Source organism: Thunnus maccoyii, chromosome 1, assembly GCF_910596095.1.
Source record: "Thunnus maccoyii chromosome 1, fThuMac1.1, whole genome shotgun sequence".
Classification (NCBI taxonomy): domain Eukaryota; kingdom Metazoa; phylum Chordata; class Actinopteri; order Scombriformes; family Scombridae; genus Thunnus; species Thunnus maccoyii.
Window position 1 is genome coordinate 31,161,407 of NC_056533.1, and position 21,894 is coordinate 31,183,300.

Below are 21,894 nucleotides of genomic sequence, written 5' to 3' on the forward strand. Positions count from 1 at the left end.
AGGTCTACAAGATAAGTTATGAGCCCCAAATGTAATGGAACTATATGTATTGTTATGAACCTTAGTTACCATGTTTTCAATTTTATGTTTGCTGACTAAACGTTTGCAAACATGTAATTTACCTATGTGTACCAAACGTCCAACAGCACCTGAAGGCATCATAAGTGCGTTTTAAGACATTAAATAAAGTTTTTTAAAAAGCACTTTCTACGTTTACCACAATAGATTGGATCGTATTTTAAGACATACGCGAGTGGACTGACATCAGAAAGTCACGAGAACCGCACATTTGAAACCAAGTGACATTATTTTTTTTAGAAATAAAGACGGACTCATTAGAAATGACTCGCGTCAACCTCCGGTGACGTTGTCCACCTATCGAGTGACGCATGCGCAGAGCCTCACAGCACCATCAGGATCAACAGGAGCAGCAGCAGCAGCCACCGCCGTCGTTTAGACAGGAGCTGTCGTTTTGTTTATTTCAAACAAAATAACATTTTCTCCACGATGTCGGGATTTGACAGCAACCCCTTCGTCGATCCAGTGGACGTAAATCCCTTTCAGGTGTGACTGTCGTATTGTTTTCTGTGTGTGAACCTAGTTTAAGGCTGTAAAAGATATGCTGCAACCAAAACCTGTTTGGTTGGTTGCTGGGTTTGGCCTCAGCATTTCCTGGCTAAGAATTGAAACTAGCATAAAGTGTGACTCATTATAGTCTAATTATTGGCTATTTTATGAGGATAATCTTGAAAAGAAAGGCGTTGAAGGTGTGCAGGAGCTGTTGACTCACCTGCGCAGGTAAGCAGAGCAGCGAACAGGTGCCTGCTGATATTCAACCACCAACTGTGACTCCTCCTCAACACGCCATTGAAAGAAACCAGAAGATTGATTTTGTAATCCCCGAGGGGAAATGGTGGTTATTGGCGCAAGAAATAGGCTATCCTTTGTAGCTTTCATCTTCACAAGGGCTTGTTCTTGTTTTTTGTTTTGGTGATCCCATCCCAGTGTTTTCAGATCTAATAGTTTTTGATGACATGCATGTATGTCTTTTCGACATATTTCCTTAAAGGCAGATCAACTTTTGTTTGTTCAAACCCAAGAAATTGTGGTTTAACTGAGACGAAAGTGCTCCGGGGCCAAGAGTCTATGAATAGTTAATGAGGTGTGAGACAATCCAGCAGTCAAGTTTTCTTCCTGGACTGGTTGGGACTCTCTCAGCCACTGCTTACTCCACACCTAACTCTAAATAAAGACTTCCAAGGGCCTCTCAACAATACAATGGTAACATCAAGTTATGTTTGATCTCCTTTTCAGGATGCCTCAGTCACACAAGCCACCAGCAGAGCCACTGAAAGCATCGGGGAGTTCAACCCGTTCTCTGCAACTGAAATGGTACAGGACGCTTCTTTGGTTTTGTCACATTTTTACATGTATACTAATGTAATGTGTAGTTCTATCATTGAGGGGACATTTAGTGATTATTAAAAAGCACTTTCAATCTGTTTCACAGGGAAAAAACTCTGACACGACCATCCCCATCTCTGCTGCCTCATCTCAACCCGCCGTACTACAGACCTCTGTGGAGCAGAGTGCACAAGTGAGTAAGACAAACACACACAAATGAAGGACATTAAATAAGCAGATGTGAAATTACATTTAAAGGATAGGTTCACAATTTTTCAAGGCTGTCTTAAAACAACAGTCAGGTGTCCATATGAACAGTGAAACAGGTTTTCCTCACTGTAATCATTCCTCCTGTTCATACTGGCTGTTAAAAGATCCCCTTCAAATGTGCTTTCAATGTAAGTGATTAAGACCAAAATCCACAGTGTGTCCACACTTATTTTGTGCAAAAATGCATTTCAAAGTTTATCTGAAGCTTATATGAGGCATCAGCAGTCTGAGTTAGTCATATCAAGTGGATATCTGTTTCCCTGTTGAGCTGCTTTGGAAGTATAGTAACAAAAAGAGGGACTTTAGCACTAAAAAGACTGTAATGTTGAAAGATATCTACTTGATTTGAGTCATTTGGACAGCTGAAGCTTCATATTAGCTTCAGATAAACCTTTAAATACATCTTTGCACAGAAGAAGGCTTGTGGATTTTGTCCCCCATCATTTACATTATACAGTGCATTATGAAGGGATCTTCTAATAATCAGTATGAACAGGAGGAATGATGAAAACAATAGATGAGGACAATAGTGTTTTGACTTACAGTTAGCTTCAGGTTAGAACTGACACAATTTGTTGATTAATTGATAAGTCAATAGACAGAAAATTGTCAACAGTTTTCATAATTGATAAATTGTTAAAAAAAATTCTTCAATTTACACCACTTTCTGGCATTATATAGGCTAAACAATTAATCTATTATTTGAAAAAAGATAAACTGACAATTAAAATAACCGTTAGCCGCAGCTCTACTTCAGCTAATATTTAGATCGTTCTAATCAAGTGGGAACTGTAGGTAGTTAGTAGATCAAAATTGAAGGAGGAGTTGAAGTCTTACACGGCTGAATGACGTGTCAGCTTGATGCAACCTCTTGTGTAGTTCATGAATTTCCCACCTGCAGGGAGTTAAATATGATGCATTGATAATATTTAACGGTGTTTTAAGTGCAGCTCCTCTATCACCCACCAGGCAACTGTAAATGCTGGCCAGGCTAACCTGATCAAACAGCAGGAGGAGCTGGAGAGGAAAGCAGCTGAGCTGGAGAGGAAGGAGCAGGAGCTGCGGAACCAGGCATCAACCACAGGCGGTAAGTAGCTGCAGTTGTTATAAGTGACTGCACGTAGATTCATGTTGTTCATCTCAACAAAAAGAATTGATGTATAATTTGAAAATCTTTGTCTGTCAGCCAAAGAGAACAATTGGCCACCTCTTCCCAAGTTCTTCCCTGTGAAGCCGTGCTTCTATCAGGACTTTGAGCAGGAGATCCCAGACGACTACCGCAGGATCTGCAAGAGAATGTACTACCTCTGGATGTGTAAGTACCCCTGCAGGCAGTAGTTCCTCAATACTGGCCTCCTCACACAACATATTGGGTTGTTTGTGGACATCTTTAGGATAGCGTAGTTGACATCTGATTGTTTTGTACGTAAATGAACGCATCTCCTTTTAAAACTCTGAATCAGTGATAATTTCAGATGCATGTATTAACATTTTCTTCTTTGTTATTGCCTTTGAGCTGAAGATGGACCAGTCTTACTGCAGAGTGCATTATTACATCTGCGTTTCCACATCATGACTTTAAGTTAACAAAATAATCATGACGTACAACATAACTATCTCTCTAATTGGCTAAAATATATTAATTCATTAATAGGCCATCAGAAAAACCCCTGACAGATTTGACTTTACACATTTAATATTACAGATATAAAAACACACTATTGTTGAATTTTGCTTTTTTTTTTCATTAGAAGATGTTGAACATTTTTAACATGTGAGGATAGGATGCCACTTTATAAGTCAAGTCAAATTTATTTATATAGCACATTTCATACGGCAGGCATAAACTCAATGTACGTAAAAACAAGTAAAGATCATACATAACGAATATATTACATTAACATTACATATATAAAACGAATAAGATAAAACATAAAATAAGAAGATGTTACATATATAAAAACATATAAGACAGCATAAAAAATGAGAGGGTGAGAAGGTATTATTATTATTATCATTGTTAAAAGAAATAACAATAATAATACTGTTTCTAAAAAGAAGGTTTTACCCATTAATATAACTGAAAGCTTGCGAAAAAAGATATGTTTTTAGTCTGCTTTTCATGTGGTAGAGAATTCCAAAGAGTAGGACCATAATGGCTGAAGGCACCATGATTTGACCTGATTTGGTATTTATTCTAGGTATGGTGAGGAGACCTTTTATTTGGATGATCTCAAGGGTCTATCTGCTGTGTATTCAGAGAGCATGTCAACAACGTAGGAGGGAGCTAGGCCGTTCATGGCTTTAAAAAACAATAAGAAGTATTTTAAAATCAGTTCAGTAAGGAGCGGACATTGTTACAACCCAGCTCCACTCTTTTTAAAATCCAGCAGAGGTCAGTCCACTCCACTGCTACTGGCAAACCCTTTCACGAATCACACATCCTACACATCAACACTGTCACTCTTATCAATTAATTATTTGATCAAGATGTCATTCAGATCCAGTAATGCCTCTAAAACAGCACCAAAGATGATTTATTAGAAAAATACACACAATTCTGTTTCTTTTCAAAAACAAAAGAGCGTTGTATTTTTTCCAGAGGACGATTTATTTGACGGCACCTCCCATTCCACCATTGTTAGTCCCGCTCATGGGTTCTCTCTCTGTGTCTTCAGTCCACAGTGCCACTCTGTTCCTCAACGTGTTGGCCTGCCTGGCTTACTTCACTGCAGACTCTTCGCACGGTGTAGACTTTGGTCTTTCCATCCTCTGGTTCATCCTCTTCACCCCTGTGTCTTTTATCTGCTGGTACAGGCCTGTTTACAAGGCCTTCAGGTACACTACGCTGCTTAACTGGCCTTGTCCCAGTTTGTGAAATATTCTATGATTTGCATTACATTGCTTTTTAAATAGTTCAGCATTTTTGATTCAACATTTTTAATGAGTGTTTTCTCTAGACTGTTATCCTGGTCAGAGACGAGAAGCATCAGAAATAGTATTTACACCTTCACAGTTGGAGTAACATGAGAAAAATAATGTTTAGATTTTACAGACTATTGTTTTGTTTCTTTGGTCTGGGAGGAACTTTCACCACATTATTTAGTAATGCACTGAAACACAAGTCTTTCATTTGAGGGTTTCAAAGTGCAGATACACTGTTGACAAATGTTTGTGACTTAAATAATTAATAGAGTATCTTTTCTATTAAGTCTAATATCTATTACAAACCTCTTAAACACTATATAACATTAATAACATGCCTTTTGTGTGTCTGTTTTCCTCCCTAGGTCCGACAGCTCCTTCAGCTTCTTTTTCTTCTTCTTTGTCTTTTTCTTCCAAGTGGCAGTGTACGTCATCCAGACTGTGGGGATCCCCAGTTGGGGAAACAGGTCAGTGGGAACCTTTCTTAACTGAATCATCATCATCTGCATGTTGAGTGAAAGCCTGAATGTGTGGGGTAAATGCATGAGACAGTTTTTCATTGCTTACATGAGTGTCTGTTGTCATTAGTAAGAATGAAACATATGCATTCAGCTTTGGGTAGCTTCATAGTAAATGTGGGTATGCACTGGTCCTTGTGTGTCTTCATTCAAACCTGTGTGTGTTTGTGTGTGTGTGTGTGTGTATTCTGGCCTGTATCTCCTCTCTTGCGTCTCTTTGACAGATTCCTGCTGCCCTAACTTGTCAGGGGTGCTGCTTTGTAAGTGTGTGGAACTTTTCTCTTTGGGTTTCTTTTCTATTTCATATAATATAATAGACTTTTCAGTTTTCCATCATTCGGTTTTTCAAGCTTCATGCTTTTCCATTAGTCACTGGTGGAGGATATGATGTTGGCTCATTTCTTTTTCATTCATTAATTTACAGTACTTTTCTTTAATGACTGTTTGTATACTGTACAGTACTCACTTACTGTAGAGGAAATGTGAAATGACACATGGTTGTGTTTGTATGACTCTGTTGTTGACAGTGGATGGATTGTGTCCATCAGCATGATCGGCAAAAACTTGGCTGTGGCCGTGGTTATGATGGTGGTGGCCGGTTTTTTCACCGTGAACGCCGTCCTGGGCGTCATCTTACTGAAAATGGTATGCTAATATAACAGTTTTACAATTTCTCTTCACAAAAGAGAATACTGAGCTACTGAGATGTGTATTTTGCAGATAACCTGGTTACCATTTAAATATTAACCAGTAGAGTTTAATATGTCACGTGTCTCTGGGTAGGTAACAGTACCCCCATTTGTGAATATGCAGTCTACACATGCTGGAAGGTTGCAGTAAAATTAAAGATAGTGATAGATAGACAGTGCCTTGTAATTAATTGCACTTGCCTAAAATAGAAAGTCAAACATGGCATGACATGCATACTGTATATAAACATGGGTATTTTTGCTGTGGCTTCATATTGCTTATTTTGACTCCAACTCAGTGAGGGTGCGTGCAGATCAGAGAGAAACATAACCAGAGAAACTAAAAATAGTGGTGACAAAAACTTCCAACATCAGCTGCAATGAAAGGGCATCTTAGACAGCACAGGGAATATGTGAATTAGGAAACTGTTGATAGTTTATAAAGGTGTAGAAACTCCCAAAAAAGGTCAGCAAGCTGGGCCTCCAGACAATTTATTTGAAAGACTTGACCTCAACATAGCACACCACAAGGGTGGTGAATGAGAAAAGGAAACAGAGACACAAAATGAACAATTACAGTATATGTTTTTCTGTGATTTTTAGGCAGACTCAAGTACACTATGGTCAGTGTATGAAGCCTTTATTTCATTCAACCAGCAAGTCTGTGCTCTATGTGGAATCTGAAGACCATGTGGCCTTTCATTCTCTTCCAAAAATGTGTTTTTTGCCTGTCCACACTTGCCAAATATCATTTCTAAAACTACAGAAAGCATATGCTTCCACCAAGGTTGAACAAATCAGTTTCTTTAAATAACAGAAAAATGTTAAATTCTTTTGATTCTGAACTGCATGTGGATCCAGATCTGCAACAAAATACATGCGTGCCAGAGAAAACAGCAGAAGCGTTTAAAAAAAATGCCCAAAAAATAACTGTCTTGCAATAGTAGCAAATCTTAAAAAGAAAATCCTGCAGCCGCACCTTCATCTAGTTCAGCCTGAAAGGTCATTACTTGTTTCTTTGCCCATGGCATAACTTTCCACACAATTGGATTGAAAGCTGTGGCATTAACAAAGATGTGACCAAAAATGCAGCAGCCATGTCTTGCCTGTTCAAAAGCCATTAAACACAATTTTCACAATTTGCTCTGCTTTTCCTCACTTTGAAAATCCCTCTAAGGTGCAGGTTCCAAGTGAGAGTCGACAGATTTTTCACTAACAGGTGTGACTTCTTCTGATTTATAAACCTGTCACTGACCTAACCTGTGTCCCTCTTCCCTATTCACCAAGGTTCACTCAAAGTACAGAAGGACAGGTGCCAGCTTCACTAAAGCCCAGCAGGAGTTCTCCCAGGGAGTCCTGACCAACCGAAACTTCCAGACTGCTGCAGCCAGCGCTGCCACCTCCGCTGCTCAGGGAGCCTTTGGCAGGCCCCAAGGAAACTAGGCCCTCCCCTACATCCTTGGTGACTCAGACTAGTCTTTTCTCTGATCAATGTACCAGATTAGTCTGAGCTCTCGTCATTGTTTTGGGGGGGGGGGGGGGGATGGGGGTGTGATTATTTATTGAAAAGCACCTAAAAAAACAAATATCTTATAACCAGGAACAATCTTGTTGCTGCATATTTGTGGCTTATGGTCAACAGATCAGCCTAGTGAGGTGAACCCAATTCTCTCCACATATTCCACATATACACTTTTAAGGAGATTGTGGCACAGAAGACAAGCTCAAAGTCTTATACAAGCATGTAATGTCTATTTGCACTTCCCCACTACTAATAATATAATATACAGCATGTTCAAATATCAGGCTATCAAAAGTTATTGTAGGAAATTACTAACTGAAGCTGAATCAGGAGGCAAAGTGGGTATGACAAAAGAAAGAAATGTGCAACACCTCATCACAAAATAACTGAAATGCATGTAAAATTAGACAGATTAAGGGTATAAATATGAAAGTGTCCGAGGTGCACTGCTACAAAGAGCTGTGGCCTAGTAAAGGTACTTTTATTTAAATCCTGTCACTGTTAAAGTATTGGGACTTTTACTATCCATCTCACTGTTAGTGTAGAGATAACACTCTGGGGCCTCAAAGATAAACACTGTGTGTAGAGTTTGGAATATATAAAAAAAGCATATTTGACCTGAGAATGTTTTTCTGTCAATGAATGATGGATCCCTATAATGTATGTCTACATATTTTTGTCATTACAGCAGCACATAAAGCTTTACAGGGTAACCAGTCTTTAACTCTAACAAATGTTAATACATGGAGTACTCTTTATGGCGCTAAATTCTGATTGTTTCATAGTTCCTGTTTTCTCAGGCAATCAGACTAGTTGCCCTGTAAAATGAGATGCAGCCTGACGATTGTACGGAAGTGAGAAATGAAGGTTGTACTGTAACACAACATGTTGCACTACCGATGAACAGAGTTGCTGTTTGATTGTTGCTCACTGAATTTTATGTTTTCCCATGTGTATAATACTGTATAGGATAAGCTGATGCTTAGTGAAGGGTGAAGGGATGAAGGATTTTCTTATTACTGTTTTAATCAGCTTTCTGGTTTAGATGAAGTGAGACAAAAAGCTCTTCAGATGGTCAATTGAAGACATGGTGTAACTGGGGTGTTGCATTTTAATTCATGTTGAGTTGTAAAGATTACTATACTGTTTTCTGACATAATATGGAGCTTAGCCATGGTGAAAATGAAAGACAGGGTGCAGGTTTATTTATGTGATGTTACTGACATTAACTGAATTCAGGTGTATTTACCAAGGAAGAGTGCATTAATGAGCAGAAAGAACACACTGTTTATCTGTTGATTATACATTTGTTTGACTTTGCAACAGTAGGAATTGTATTGCAGACCAAAGTCACGTGTTACTGAATAGTCGCAGATAGTTTGTATTTTTTAACAGCACCTACTTATTGTTAGGTATTAGCTTTTTCATATTTTTACTTGTGAATAGATACACTGTAAAATTCTAAAATCTTTTGTTGCTATAACACTGAATCACTGTTTAATTATAACCTCGGTGCCTTCAGCAGATCCTACCAATGTTTGTGTGGGGATTTTTTTTGCACAAGGCTGTTAGTTATTAGTGTTTTGTCTTATTTTTGTTTGTCTTTACATAAGGATTTGTTTTATGAAGTTTCTCCTTGATCAGAATGTGTATTAGGGTTTGTTGTATATACTGGGAATCTATTTAAAATATATTTACAGGAGGGGTATTGTTGGAAATCGGTTTTCAGTCTTAACAGTCAATAAATTGTTTGTTCTATTTTAAAGATTTGGACTGTGTTTAATACTGTTGGCTCATTAAAGATTTTTCATTTATCCTAAGTGTTTTGGCTACATGTAAAAACACATTAAGATAAGATCCATAAGGTACAAAATTTTTTTCGCATTACCTCGCAATAAATTCTCTTACAATACTTTTCTTCTTCCATTCCTTCTGAACATATGTCTATTCCCAGTCTATTCCCAGTCTGGATCAGCTCATTGAATTTTACTTTGAACTAGGCATTAAGTATGCTGATATAGTACTACTGCTCAATAGGCATGGTCATATAATCAGTAAACTTGTAAAATGCATTCTTAGATCAAGAGGTCTCTCCAGAAGAAAGCAGTACAGTAATCTGCAGAATGCTGTCGGTTTCATTCCTGACCAGTTACTGTACTCAGGACGACTGCACGGATACAGACGGATGTATTCTAAATGGAGAGAGTATGGCCTACGAGTAAGAAAAGAGGATGTCTCATATAGCATATTGATCTGGCATATTGATTCTCATGATAAACTCAAGCCTTTTGCCCTCTGGAAACGCTGGAGAAATGGAATATAATATTCATAAGTATGTTTTAATTAGTGTATAATCACCTGAAAGTAAGAATGCAGTGGTTGAAGTTCTCAGGCACCGTGCCGTATTTCAGACATAGAGCAGTTTTAAATTCATATAATACTTCTCACAAATGAGCTCCTGACTTCTGTGGCATCGGCCAGGTCCAGGTAATGTATCCACCTCGATCAAGAGAACAGGAAGCAGGAGTCTGATGCACATGGCCAGAGGAGAAAGGCTACAGCTGATTATCTAGAGGAACTAAGGGAGAAAAGGAAAACCATCCAAGAGTTTTCTAAAAGTCTGGCCAGAGATGCAGACAGGTTTGCAGAAGAGGCTGAGGGCAAGGCTGGCAGTCAGATGAAATAGCTCATAAGTCAGCTCACAGTCAAATGTTCTGAGGAGGGGCTACAAGGAAAAGTTAGTTGAGCTCAAGAAGAATGAGGAGGAGATTGTGGACAAGGGAGAAGAGCTCAGATTAATGTTACCTTGTTCTTGTCTACACACAAGCATACACACATCAAAATTATGTCTTGTTGAATCTGCAGTGCTAAAATAATCCATGTGATGGTGCTGGACACACACTGTTGTATTAGTGCCTTCAGTTCAAAATTCCATTTGAGTGTAAAATAAAGGAAGGTCATAATATCAGCTGCATCAGAACCCATTCCTAAAAGTAAAGGCAGTACAAAGAAGAAAGTAGTAACATGGAGGGATGATAAGTGTAAGGAAGCAGTGAGAAATAGATAATAATTAGGTGTTTACATTAGTCAAAAGAACTCATAATTTTCAACATATGATTCAGTACAAGCAAGCCCAGGCAGTAGTAAGGAGGACAATAAGACAGACAAAAAGGACACACTGGAGAAAGTACTGTGATACAACTAGAAACACATCTCATTTAGGAGAGGTATGGCGGATGATAAAAAAGGTGGGAGGGGAGAGTAGGGAGCGGAGTTACCCAGTTCTGACTGATGGAAATGAGACTGCAGTAACAAATAAGGAAAAGGCAGAGTTAATGGCAAACACTTCTGTTATGGTGCATATCTGCAATAATTTGTCTGAAGAAGGAAGAGGAGGCAGAGAGAAAACAATATCTGAAAACAGGGAGGCTTTATGTAAAAAAGATAGTATTGATGGTGAGCAAAATGCTCCTTTCAGCATGGGAAAAATTAAGAAAGGCCTCTCGATAAAACAAGAAAGGCTGCATCTGGTAAAGATGAAATAAATTATGGCATGTTAAAACATCTAAGTGTGGGAAGTCTGGAGAAATTATTGCTGCTGTATAACAAAGTGTGGGAAAAGGGAAGAATGCCAGGCAGCTGGAACGAGGTGATAATTATTCCAATAAGGAAACCTGGAAAAGATGCCAGCAGGCCTGGAAACTAAAGACCAAAAAATAAATGAGAGATAAATGGGAGGTTAATGTTCTTCTCGGAATTAAGAAGTATGGTGGCTACATATCAAAGCAGATTAAGGAAAGGAGGGACTACTATGGATCCAGTGTTGTGTCTAGAGGATGAAATGAGGAAAGCTCAAGTAAGTGTTTTTTGATGTTGAGAAAGCCTGTGATATGTTATGCTGACGTCCGCTGAACACAGGGGAGAAACACATACAACTTGTGCAAACCTCAGTGATTTTGAGAGGAAGACTCTGATAGCAAAATAAAGCACTGCCACAAACAGTTTCTTCTTCTGCACAGGATTTAACTGCAGTGATACAGTATAGCAAAGAAGTTTCATTCATCACAAAATGTGTTTTCATTCACTTTCCAGCCAGGGGCGGATCCAGATTATTTTCAGGTGGAGGGCACAGTGGGGAACAACAGTTATGAGCCCCCCTGCCTGCAGGTTGCCACAGTGTTTTTAATGATATTTCTATAGAAAAATAGGCGCTGAATTTTCAGTCATCTTGTGGGCCGTTCTGTGAAGTTTCGGAGATGTTGTTACAGTATTGATGGATCCACAGTAACATTGAGTCTCCTCTCACATCAAGACAAACCAGTGAGTCTGTTTTAATTTATTAAGTGGCTGATTGTTTGTTTTTTATCTCATATTTTCCTGAATATGATAGGCTTCTCAGAGGGGAGAGGTTTAAAGAGACTGTTGGTCTGCAGTGTTTTCATATTGCTATTTTTACAGTAAAATAAAGCAGGAACAAGTTGCGATTTTGTAGTTTTTTCATTGTTGTTGTTTTTGTGATGGTGGTTATGTGCGTTTTATCAGAGGGCATAAGTTTAAAAATGGTGTCTGTGTGTGATGCTGTGAGCTGCACTGCATGGATCAACACACGACCTGATGGATCAGCATTTGTACAATCTGATATTTGTTGTGAATGCACTGATTTAGAGCCGCAACGATTAGTCAATTAATCAACTAGCTACCAACTATTAAATTAATCACCAACTATTTTGATGAAATTGTTCATTTTGAGTCTTTTTTTTTAAGGAGAAAATGTCCAAAAAATAATGTGAATGTTCTTTAGTTTCGTTTTTGGTTTCTCTGACAGTAAACTGAACATCTTTGGGTTGTGGACAAAGCAGGACATTTGAGGACGTCATCTTGGGCTTTGGGAAACAGTGAAACAGACATTTTTATTTATTTATTTATTTATTTTACCATTTTCTGGCATTTTATAGACCAAAACAACTAATTGATTAATCGACAAAATAATTGACAGGTTAATCGATAATGACAATAATCGTTAATTGAAGCTCTATACTGATTGTCGAACAACTGAGAGAAACATTCAAAGAAATAAGGAACACACACACACACACACACACACACAGAGAGAGAGAGAGAGAGAGAGAGAGAGAGAGAGAGAGAGTTGTCTACGGACTAATATTGTTCATCTGACATTCATGCCGATAAAGTTTACTGAATTGAATTGAGAGCGAGCTGCTTTGAGTCGATCTTCATCTCTGATCTTTAAACATGTCTTCGGGTTGTCTGTTGCGTGTTTGCTCAGGTTGTTGTCAAACTTGCAGTATTTTTTGATTGCAGATATTAATCCTGAGTACTCAGACAACAGCCTGTTGGTACGCAGAAGAAAACTTCTACTTCAACGCGTCAGTTGACGCGACGCACCGTGACGTCGCCCACGTTCAGAACAGAATCAGCAGCTCATTAGAATATTCACAGCTGTTTTGTGACATAACAAATGCAACAGAAGGTTTGATAGTTGCTTCGAACCTGTTCACTCATTTACTCGCATATTTCTGAGGGACAGACAAGAAACACAGGAGCGAGAAGCAGAGACAAAGAGGGAGCAAGTTTTATATCTGAGTACCTGAAACCCTGAACAGAGGAAGGACAACATCAGGGGACGAGATCTACCTGAATGTGATCCTGCTGGAGTCCTGTTTTTTTCACCCTGTGATATTTCTGAGGGAAGAGCTACATCAAAGAGGGTCGTGAGTAAAGAATCATCTAGAAACACCAGTCAGCCACCTGATAACACCACCTACTGCAACCTAAAATAATCTAAACTAGTCTAATCTAATTACACTTAACCTGATGCAATCTAATCTGACATACTCTGGATTAGATCAGATGTGACACATGTTCAAATCTATTATAATTATGTTAGATTTCATTATTATTATCATTAATCAAACACCTCAACATACCCAAGCAACCACTTGATAACATCCTGAGTGCTGTTGACTTTTAACAGTTTCAGTTTAAATAACTGAGTGAGGACTTTTTAGAAGAGCAGATATGTGAAAGATAATAATAGTGTGTCCAGAACAAGTGTAATACAATTCAGTCTAATACAATACAGAAGAAATACACCTTTAGCATAAATACGACACTTAACAATTGTTGTAACTAAACAAAAACTGACATCTACAAGAGAAACAAGAGATAAAGATAACAGTCAACTACAATCCATCTTTCTAATGCTGTAAAGATCTGATTCACCTAAAGCTCATGAAGTATAAACAGGGTGTAATATGTTACGTAACATCTTACATTAGAAATATGAGAATAGATGTAAACTAACTATGACAGCATGACTGTGAAGCAAAGAACTGATTGTAACCACAAGACTGAACATATTGGAAGTAAGCAGGTGCATGTGACTACTTAGGAAACATCTACCTTCAGTATGCATGGCCTTTTTGCTGTTTTTGACAAATTCCTGTGACTATAGAGCACTCATCTTCAGTCATCCTCAGTTCAGAATTATTAAAAAAAACTATTTGTGGAGCACAGCGGGAATAGAAAACAGTGGATTAACAGTGTAGTGGGGCCTTGATGCAGAAAGCTCCAGCAAAAAATTTTTTATCAGGCCTCAATGTGACGTCATCTGGCCAGAAGCTGCACTGGCCAGTCACATACATGCAAGTACACTCTCCTGGTGGATTACTGTATAATGTAAACTAACTCTGCATTCATGTGGTGTCGGAGTAATTGGAAAAATTAGTTTCCTAGCCCTCTCAAGTTGGAACAACAACATGGAAAGTCAGCAAATTGTGGTACACTACTTGGCGACTTTGATGTCATATATGCAGAAACATGTCGGATGAAAGTAAATGTTTGGTTGATAGCAAGAAACTTTGGTAACACTTTATAATACAGCCTGCGTTTTACGGTGTAACTTCCCATCACTTAACCATGTAATTTCCCGGAACTTACGGTGTAACTTCCTTGTATGAATCCGTACATATAAAATACTTTCTGGTTCTTACTGGTACTTAAATGTAGATACAGTGGAGGAAAACCAAACAACGAGAAATAAGGGAGTAGCAATTGCAGTTTTAAAGTGTAACTTCCCAGAATTTATGGTGTAACTTCCTCGTATGAATCAGTACATTACATGTGTATATGTGTACTAAAATCAAATGTTTTTGCTCATGCCAGTTATGACAATCATTTTTTATGCATGTGTGTTTGACAGGCAAGCTTCACCCACACTCCAGAGATTTATTATGCTTATGTCTTCTACTTCATTGTATGAATTTGAATAGAACAAGTCGAGAAATGGGTCTGTACTTTTGAAAATTAGCTCCTAGCAGCCATGTTGGTCTGCAGCACTTACCTGCAGGCAAACTTACCTCTCTCCAGTGCACAGCTATGAAAGGCTTGTATTGTCATCCAAGGATGAAAAAATAACAATACAGTAATGTAATAATATACATTGTATATCTTTAATTGCACAATAATAAGGTACGCAGGAAGTTATGAAAAATGATTTTATTCTTTAATTACACATAAACCACAACGTATGTGCTGTTCTCCCAGTCTTACTCTGTAAATACAGACTACTTACCCTATAAGTACATGGTAACAACAGGGAGCGGGCTGGATTATGTTCTCCCGTCCTTACTTAGCTGTTTGGTTCTGTTTCATGTCACAATCTAACAACATGCAACGTGTCATTAACAACACACCGCACCAACATTTTGAACAGACTATGAGAAAACATTATTGAACATGATTAAATGGAATTATTAATTATAACTTCTTAACTATATAAACTACTATTATACAATATAAATATTCTATATAAATTGTACTATATAAAACTTAACAAAAACTATATATAAAACTAAATATAAAACTTAAACAACAAAATAACTTAACTAATCTATCTATCTTAACTAATCTATCAAAATGTAGTTATAAAATGAAATGATTAATTTTTAGTAAAAAAAACAAAACAACAAGAACAAAACAGAAAACTATGTTTAAATTGTAAATGTAACAGACCAACAACAACAAAAAAAACAATTTTCAGGTACTTTGCTCTTATGTTCTACATCGCCACTTTAGTGGGAGGAGTTCATCATTTCTTTGCAGTCTTTTAGGGTTGTCCCTTCAGTGTAGGTGGAGACACCAAAGTTTTCCCCTTCTGAAGATATATCCACCTGTAATCACAATTATTGAAGTGTATTACAATACAGTGAAGTCTAAAACTCACATGCACACAATTGTTACATAACAGCATTCATTACATTACCCCATCCACACACCCACAATTAAAAATGATAGTTACAAGTTATTCTGATATTATGTAATTTGTAGTAGTGAATAACAGTTTAAAAAACAAACACGATGGCACCACAAATACAGCTATAACATTTTCACATGCAGTGCACATACTGTACCTCGGCAATGATGCTTGTCAGAGCCATCATTGTTCTGTCCACATGATCCATGGTTTCAAGGCCTGGGACATACCCATGTTTTTCAGGACATACCCATACCTGTGTACGACCCGCTAAGGTGTAGTCAAGTGTTATATTTCTTTCCCGTACTTGTAAGGTGTTAATAATACAGTAATAAACAGTAACTTACTGTGCTCTAGGTTTAATATACAGTTCAAACTATAACTCACTATATATTAAATACAAAACAGATATTACTCCCTACAGTAGGGTAAAGTATGCCCTCAAAGGTAACATATTCCTTCAGCATTTAATTTAAAACAGCATGAACCATGTGAGTTTATATTCTGGACACAGAGGTAACTTGTTCAACCATCTTGCCAAAGTCTGCCTAGGATGGTGGCTACTTAGCGATTAGCATGACTCGCGATTAACATGCTAATACACATGAATTCGGTTGTTAAGACTTTCCCATAAGGCAGGCAACACATTACGATAAGACAAACAAAGGGTGCACATCATAAATATGACAGAAGCAGGTGATTTGAGGCTAGTGAATGCAGAGAGTGAGCAACTGGTTCTCGCAGGCTAACTGCCACTTCCATGCTACAGCCCACTACTACGTTACGACTGCTATACGACCGTCGAATCGTATCATGGATGTATAAAGAGAACTGGATACAGGAAGAGTGCCAGGCTTTGAAGCCAATTTGACATAGCGGCCAAACCGTGTAATTACAACGTCACGTGATGCACACTGGCCCAAAAAGACTTTTTCCCATAGACTTACATTGTGAAAGAGACGTCAGCAGATAAATTTTTCTGAGCGTCACAACCCCCGCGAAATGACTTGTCTCATTATCAGAATTAAATCCGTTTGGTCCGATCACATTTCAAAAGCCTAGAAGAGCCACATGATTGAATTGTTTTATCCCCATTCAAGTTAGCTGGAGGGCTAAACCGGAAGTAGCCGACTCGGCCAGCGAAAGTCACTAGTGCGCATGGTCTATGGGCCGCACAATGTGGAAGATCTGAGTACTTTCATACTGGGAAGTCGATTTTTTTTGGCTTCATGTGCCACTGAGCAACTTTCATAAGAATGAACGGGGCCCTGCCTCTGACGCTGTATCCAGTTCTCTTTATACATCCATGGTTTGTATACGGACCATGAACATGCTGGTAGGCAAGCGTATAAACGGAAGCGATATTTTGCAAAGTCATGACCCACCCTACTCTGCCTCTGATTGGCTTACTGTGATATTCTTACCCTAATCCTAACCAATCTCACTTCTCATGCCTAAACCTAACCAACCCAACCAACGAAGGCAACGAGTACCAACCAATCAGAGGCAGAGTAGGGCGGGTCATGACTTCGCCATCCTGGGAAAAAAAATTAGCGGAAGAGGATGGGCGGGCTCAGATGGCTGTACCTGTGGCAGTTAGCATGCGAGAACCAGTTGCGCCAGTTGTGTATTAGCATGCTAATCGCGAGTCATGCTAATCGCTAATTAGCCACCATGCTAGGCGGACTTTGGCAAGAAGAATGTACAAGTTACTTCTGTGTCCAGAATGTAAACTCACATGGTTCATGCTGTTTTAAATTAAATGCTGAAGGAATATGTTACCTTAGATGGCATTGTTTACTCTACTTTAGGGAGTAATGTCTGTTTTTTATTTAATATATAGTGAGTTATAGTTTGTACTGTATTAAACCTAGAGGACAGTACTGTTTATTACCCAACACCTTACAAGTACGGGAAAGAAATATAACACTTGACTACACCTGAGCGGGTCATACACAGGTATGGATATGTCCTGAAAAACATACAGAATCAAACCTAAAAACGAAATCAATCTCTGTGTGTCCCAGACCTTCAAACTATGGATCATGTGGACAGAACAACAATGGCTCTGACAAGCATTGCTGAGGTAACGTTACAGTATGTGCACTGCATGTGAAAATGTTATAGCTGTATTTGTGGTGCCATCATGCTTGTTTTTTTAAATTATTCACTACTACAAATTACATAATATCAGAATAACTTGTAACTATCATTTTTAATTGTGGGTGTGTGGATGGGGGTAATGTAATGAGTGCTGTTATGTAACAATTGTGTGCATGTGTGTTTTAGACTTCACTATACTGTAATACACTTCAATAATTGTGATTACAGGTGGATATATCTTCAGAAGGGGAAAACTTTGGTGTCTCCACCTACACTGAAGGGACAACCCTAAAAGTTTTCGCATTGCAGTTTAAAGGATTTGTGGATTCCTGCCCTGAGCTAAAGAACAAAATAAAAAAGACTGCAAAGAAATGATGAACTCCTCCCACTAAATTGGCGATGTAGAACATAAGAACAAAGTACCTGAGAATTGTTTTTTTTTGTTGTTGGTCTGTTACATTTACAATTTAAACATAGTTTCCTGTTTTGTTCTTGGTGTTTTGTTTTTTACTAAAAATTAATCATTTTATAACTACATTTTGACAGATTAGTTAAGATAGATAAGTTATTTTGTTGTTTAAGTTTTATATATAGTTTTTGTTAAGTTTTATGTAGTATAATTTATATAGAATATTTATATTGTATAATAGTAGTTTATATAGTTAAGAAGTTATAAATGAAACATATTCTATTAAATCATGTTCAATAATATTTTCTCATCGTCTGTTCAAAATGTTGGTCCGGTGTGTTGCTAATGACATGTTGCATGTTCTTAGATTGTGACATGAAAGGTAACGGAACCAAACAGCTCAGTAAGGACGGGAGAACATAATACAGTCCGCTCCCTGTTGTTACCATTTACTTATAGGGTAAGTAGTCTGTACCTACAGACTAAGGACTGGGGAACAGTGTGAATTTAATAATCCAGCCTGCTCCCTGTTGTTACCATGTATTTATAGAGTAAGTAGTCTCTACCTACAGAGTAAGGACTGGGGAACAGTGTGAATTTAATAATCCAGCCTGCTCCCTGTTGTTACCATGTACTTATAGAGTAAGTAGTCTGTACCTACAGAGTAAGGACTGGGGAACAGTGTGAATTTAATAATCCAGCCTGCTCCCTGTTGTTACCATGTACTTATAAGGTAAGTAGTCTGTACCTACAGAGTAAGGACTGGGGAACAGTGTGAATTCAATAATCCAGCCCGCTCCCTGTTGTTACCATGTATTTATAAGGTAAGTAGTCTGTACCTACAGAGTAAGGACTGGGGAACAGTGTGAATTTAATAATCCAGCCTGCTCCCTGTTGTTACCATTTACTTATAGGGTAAGTAGTCTGTACCTACAGACTAAGGACTGGGGAACAGTGTGAATTTAATAATCCAGCCTGCTCCCTGTTGTTACCATGTACTTATAGAGTAAGTAGTCTCTACCTACAGAGTAAGGACTGGGGAACAGTGTGAATTTAATAATCCAGCCTGCTCCCTGTTGTTACCATGTACTTATAGAGTAAGTAGTCTCTACCTACAGAGTAAGGACTGGGGAACAGTGTGAATTCAATAATCCAGCCCGCTCCCTGTTGTTACCATGTATTTATAGGGTAAGTAGTCTGTACCTACAGAGTAAGGACTGGGGAACAGTGTGAATTTAATAATCCAGCCTGCTCCCTGTTGTTACCATGTACTTATAGAGTAAGTAGTCTCTACCTACAGAGTAAGGACTGGGGAACAGTGTGAATTCAATAATCCAGCCCGCTCCCTGTTGTTACCATGTACTTATAGAGTAAGTAGTCTGTACCTACAGAGTAAGGACTGGGGAACAGTGTGAATTCAATAATCCAGCCCGCTCCCTGTTGTTACCATGTATTTATAGGGTAAGTAGTCTGTACCTACAGAGTAAGGACTGGGGAACAGTGTGAATTTAATAATCCAGCCTGCTCCCTGTTGTTACCATGTACTTATAGAGTAAGTAGTCTCTACCTACAGAGTAAGGACTGGGGAACAGTGTGAACTTAATAATCCAGCCTGCTCCCTGTTGTTACCATGTACTTATAGAGTAAGTAGTCTGTACCTACAGAGTAAGGACTGGGGAACAGTGTGAATTTAATAATCCAGCCTGCTCCCTGTTATTACCATGTACTTATAGGGTAAGTAGTCTGTACCTACAGAGTAAGGACTGGGGAACAGTGTGAATTCAATAATCCAGCCCGCTCCCTGTTGTTACCATGTATTTATAAGGTAAGTAGTCTGTACCTACAGAGTAAGGACTGGGGAACAGTGTGAATTTAATAATCCAGCCCGCTACCTGTTGTTACCATGTATTTATAGGGTAAGTAGTCTGTACCTACAGAGTAAGGACTGGGGAACAGTGTGAATTTAATAATCCAGCCCGCTACCTGTTGTTACCATGTACTTATTAGTCTATATTTACAGAGTAAGACAGAGAACAGCACATACGTTGTGGTTTCTGTGTAATTTAAGAATATAATCATTTTTCATAACTTCCTGCGTACCTTATTATTGTGTAATTAAAGATATACTATATATATACTATACTATACTATATATATGTGTAGGTTTGTCTGTTATGAGCTGCTGCAGTGCTGCAGACCAACATGGCTGCTAGGAGCTAATTTTCAAAAGTATAGACCCATTTCTCGACTTGTTCTATTCAAATTCATACAATGAAGTAGAAGACATAAGCATAATAAATCTCTGCAGTGTGGGTGAAGCTTGCCTGTCAAACACACATACATAAAAAAATGATTGTCATAACTGGCATGAGCAAAAACATTTGATTTTAGTACACATATACACATGTAACATACTGATTCATACAAGGAAGTTACACCATAAGTTCCAGGAAGTTACATGCTAATTGTCAAGAAGTTACACTTTAAAACCCCAATTGTTACTCCCTTGTTTCTCGTTTTGTTTTCTTCCACTTTACCTACAATTAAGTACCGGTAAGAACCGGAAAGTATTTTATTTGTACGGATTCATACAAGGAAGTTACACCGTAAATTCCGGGATTACATGGTAAGTCATGGGAAGTTACACGGTAAAACGCGGGCTGTATTATAAAGTTACCAAAACTTTTTATTAATTCATATATCAATGTTTTGCTCACATGTAATTTGTAAAATGGTATTAGGTAGTTGTTAGTTGCTGTCCATGTAAAGTGACCTAGATTAGTTAGAAGAGTGACTTATTACTATTAACCCTGTTAAGTCAGATAAAGATTAAAGATAAACATTATGCAGAAGCTTTATTTGATACACTTTGGCGTTGACCCTGTTGATTAGATGGATGTATGGGGACAGAGCCCTATAAAGAGCAACCAATCAGTAGCATTGTATGTGTGTGTGCACTACACAGTTACTTAAATATGTTTTTGAGCTGCAGCTGCAGTTAATATCGCTCATCCTTTTATGCGATGCCTCTGCTTTACGGGTTATTTGATTAATGTATTTATGTTGCAGTGGCTGCAGTGTCCACAGCCTTTTTCTTCATCGTTGGTCATTTTTGTGTAATTGCAGTTTTGCCTTTTTTCTTGTTAGTCCTAGTAAGGCTATACTGAGGAAAGTGCTGGTGGTCTGTTGTATGAAAAGCCATTCACACGGGCCTGGTGTGATGTTGTTCTGTTAGAGCCTGAAACTATCTAAGTTAACCAAATGTGTGTGACACCGTAAAAGCAGATGTACAGTTGATAAGCACTGAACTTCTTTCTGATATTATCCATTGGTTTCACACAACTTATCTGGGTTTTTGTTGTGGTCACAGCAGGCTAAGAAAGGTAGCCTACACGTTCTCTTCCTAGTCGCATCCTCCAGCTCTACCTGGAGGATCATAAAGCATTTCCAGGTCTAATGGTGCAAAGTGCAAAGTCAAAGTCCTGCCTCTCCTTAGTCAGTCGTCTTGCAACTTTTGAGATCCTCCTGTGAGCTTTTTTGATCCTCAACATGTGCCTGGTTCTCCTGAACCACACCAAAGTGTCCTCTCTACTCTCATCTTCTGACTTACTTTAAAAAATTAAGTACATTTTAAGTCTCCCTGTCAAGATGAATCTCATCTGACAGCAGTTCTCTCCTACTGATAACAGCCAGTGTAAAGCCCTGCCTCTCCTTAGTCAGTCGTCTGCCAACCTCTTAGATCCTCCTGTGAGCTCTTTCCTCCTCTCTCCTCTCATCTT

At 38.3% G+C, this 21,894-nt stretch overlaps 2 protein-coding genes across 2 annotated transcripts in view; both read left to right on the top strand.

Annotated features, from left to right (window-relative positions):
* The first annotated feature begins 362 nt into the window (after nucleotides 1–362).
* On the top strand, nucleotides 363–9,142 carry scamp2l (secretory carrier membrane protein 2, like). Its single transcript, XM_042418956.1, has 9 exons — nucleotides 363–564; nucleotides 1,315–1,392; nucleotides 1,511–1,597; nucleotides 2,644–2,761; nucleotides 2,861–2,989; nucleotides 4,353–4,512; nucleotides 4,965–5,066; nucleotides 5,645–5,762; nucleotides 7,094–9,142. Exons 1-9 carry the CDS (start codon nucleotides 508–510, stop codon nucleotides 7,247–7,249), a joined length of 1,005 nt encoding a protein of 334 aa, XP_042274890.1. The 5' UTR covers nucleotides 363–507; the 3' UTR covers nucleotides 7,250–9,142.
* Nucleotides 9,143–12,625: 3,483 nt separating this feature from the next.
* The window catches only part of bbs4 (Bardet-Biedl syndrome 4), a 28,020-nt gene continuing 18,751 nt past the window's right edge, over nucleotides 12,626–21,894 (top strand). Inside the window, exon 1 of the mRNA XM_042410922.1 lies at nucleotides 12,626–13,060. The gene's annotated coding sequence lies outside the window, so the exon portion shown is untranslated. The remainder of the gene's footprint in view (nucleotides 13,061–21,894) is intronic.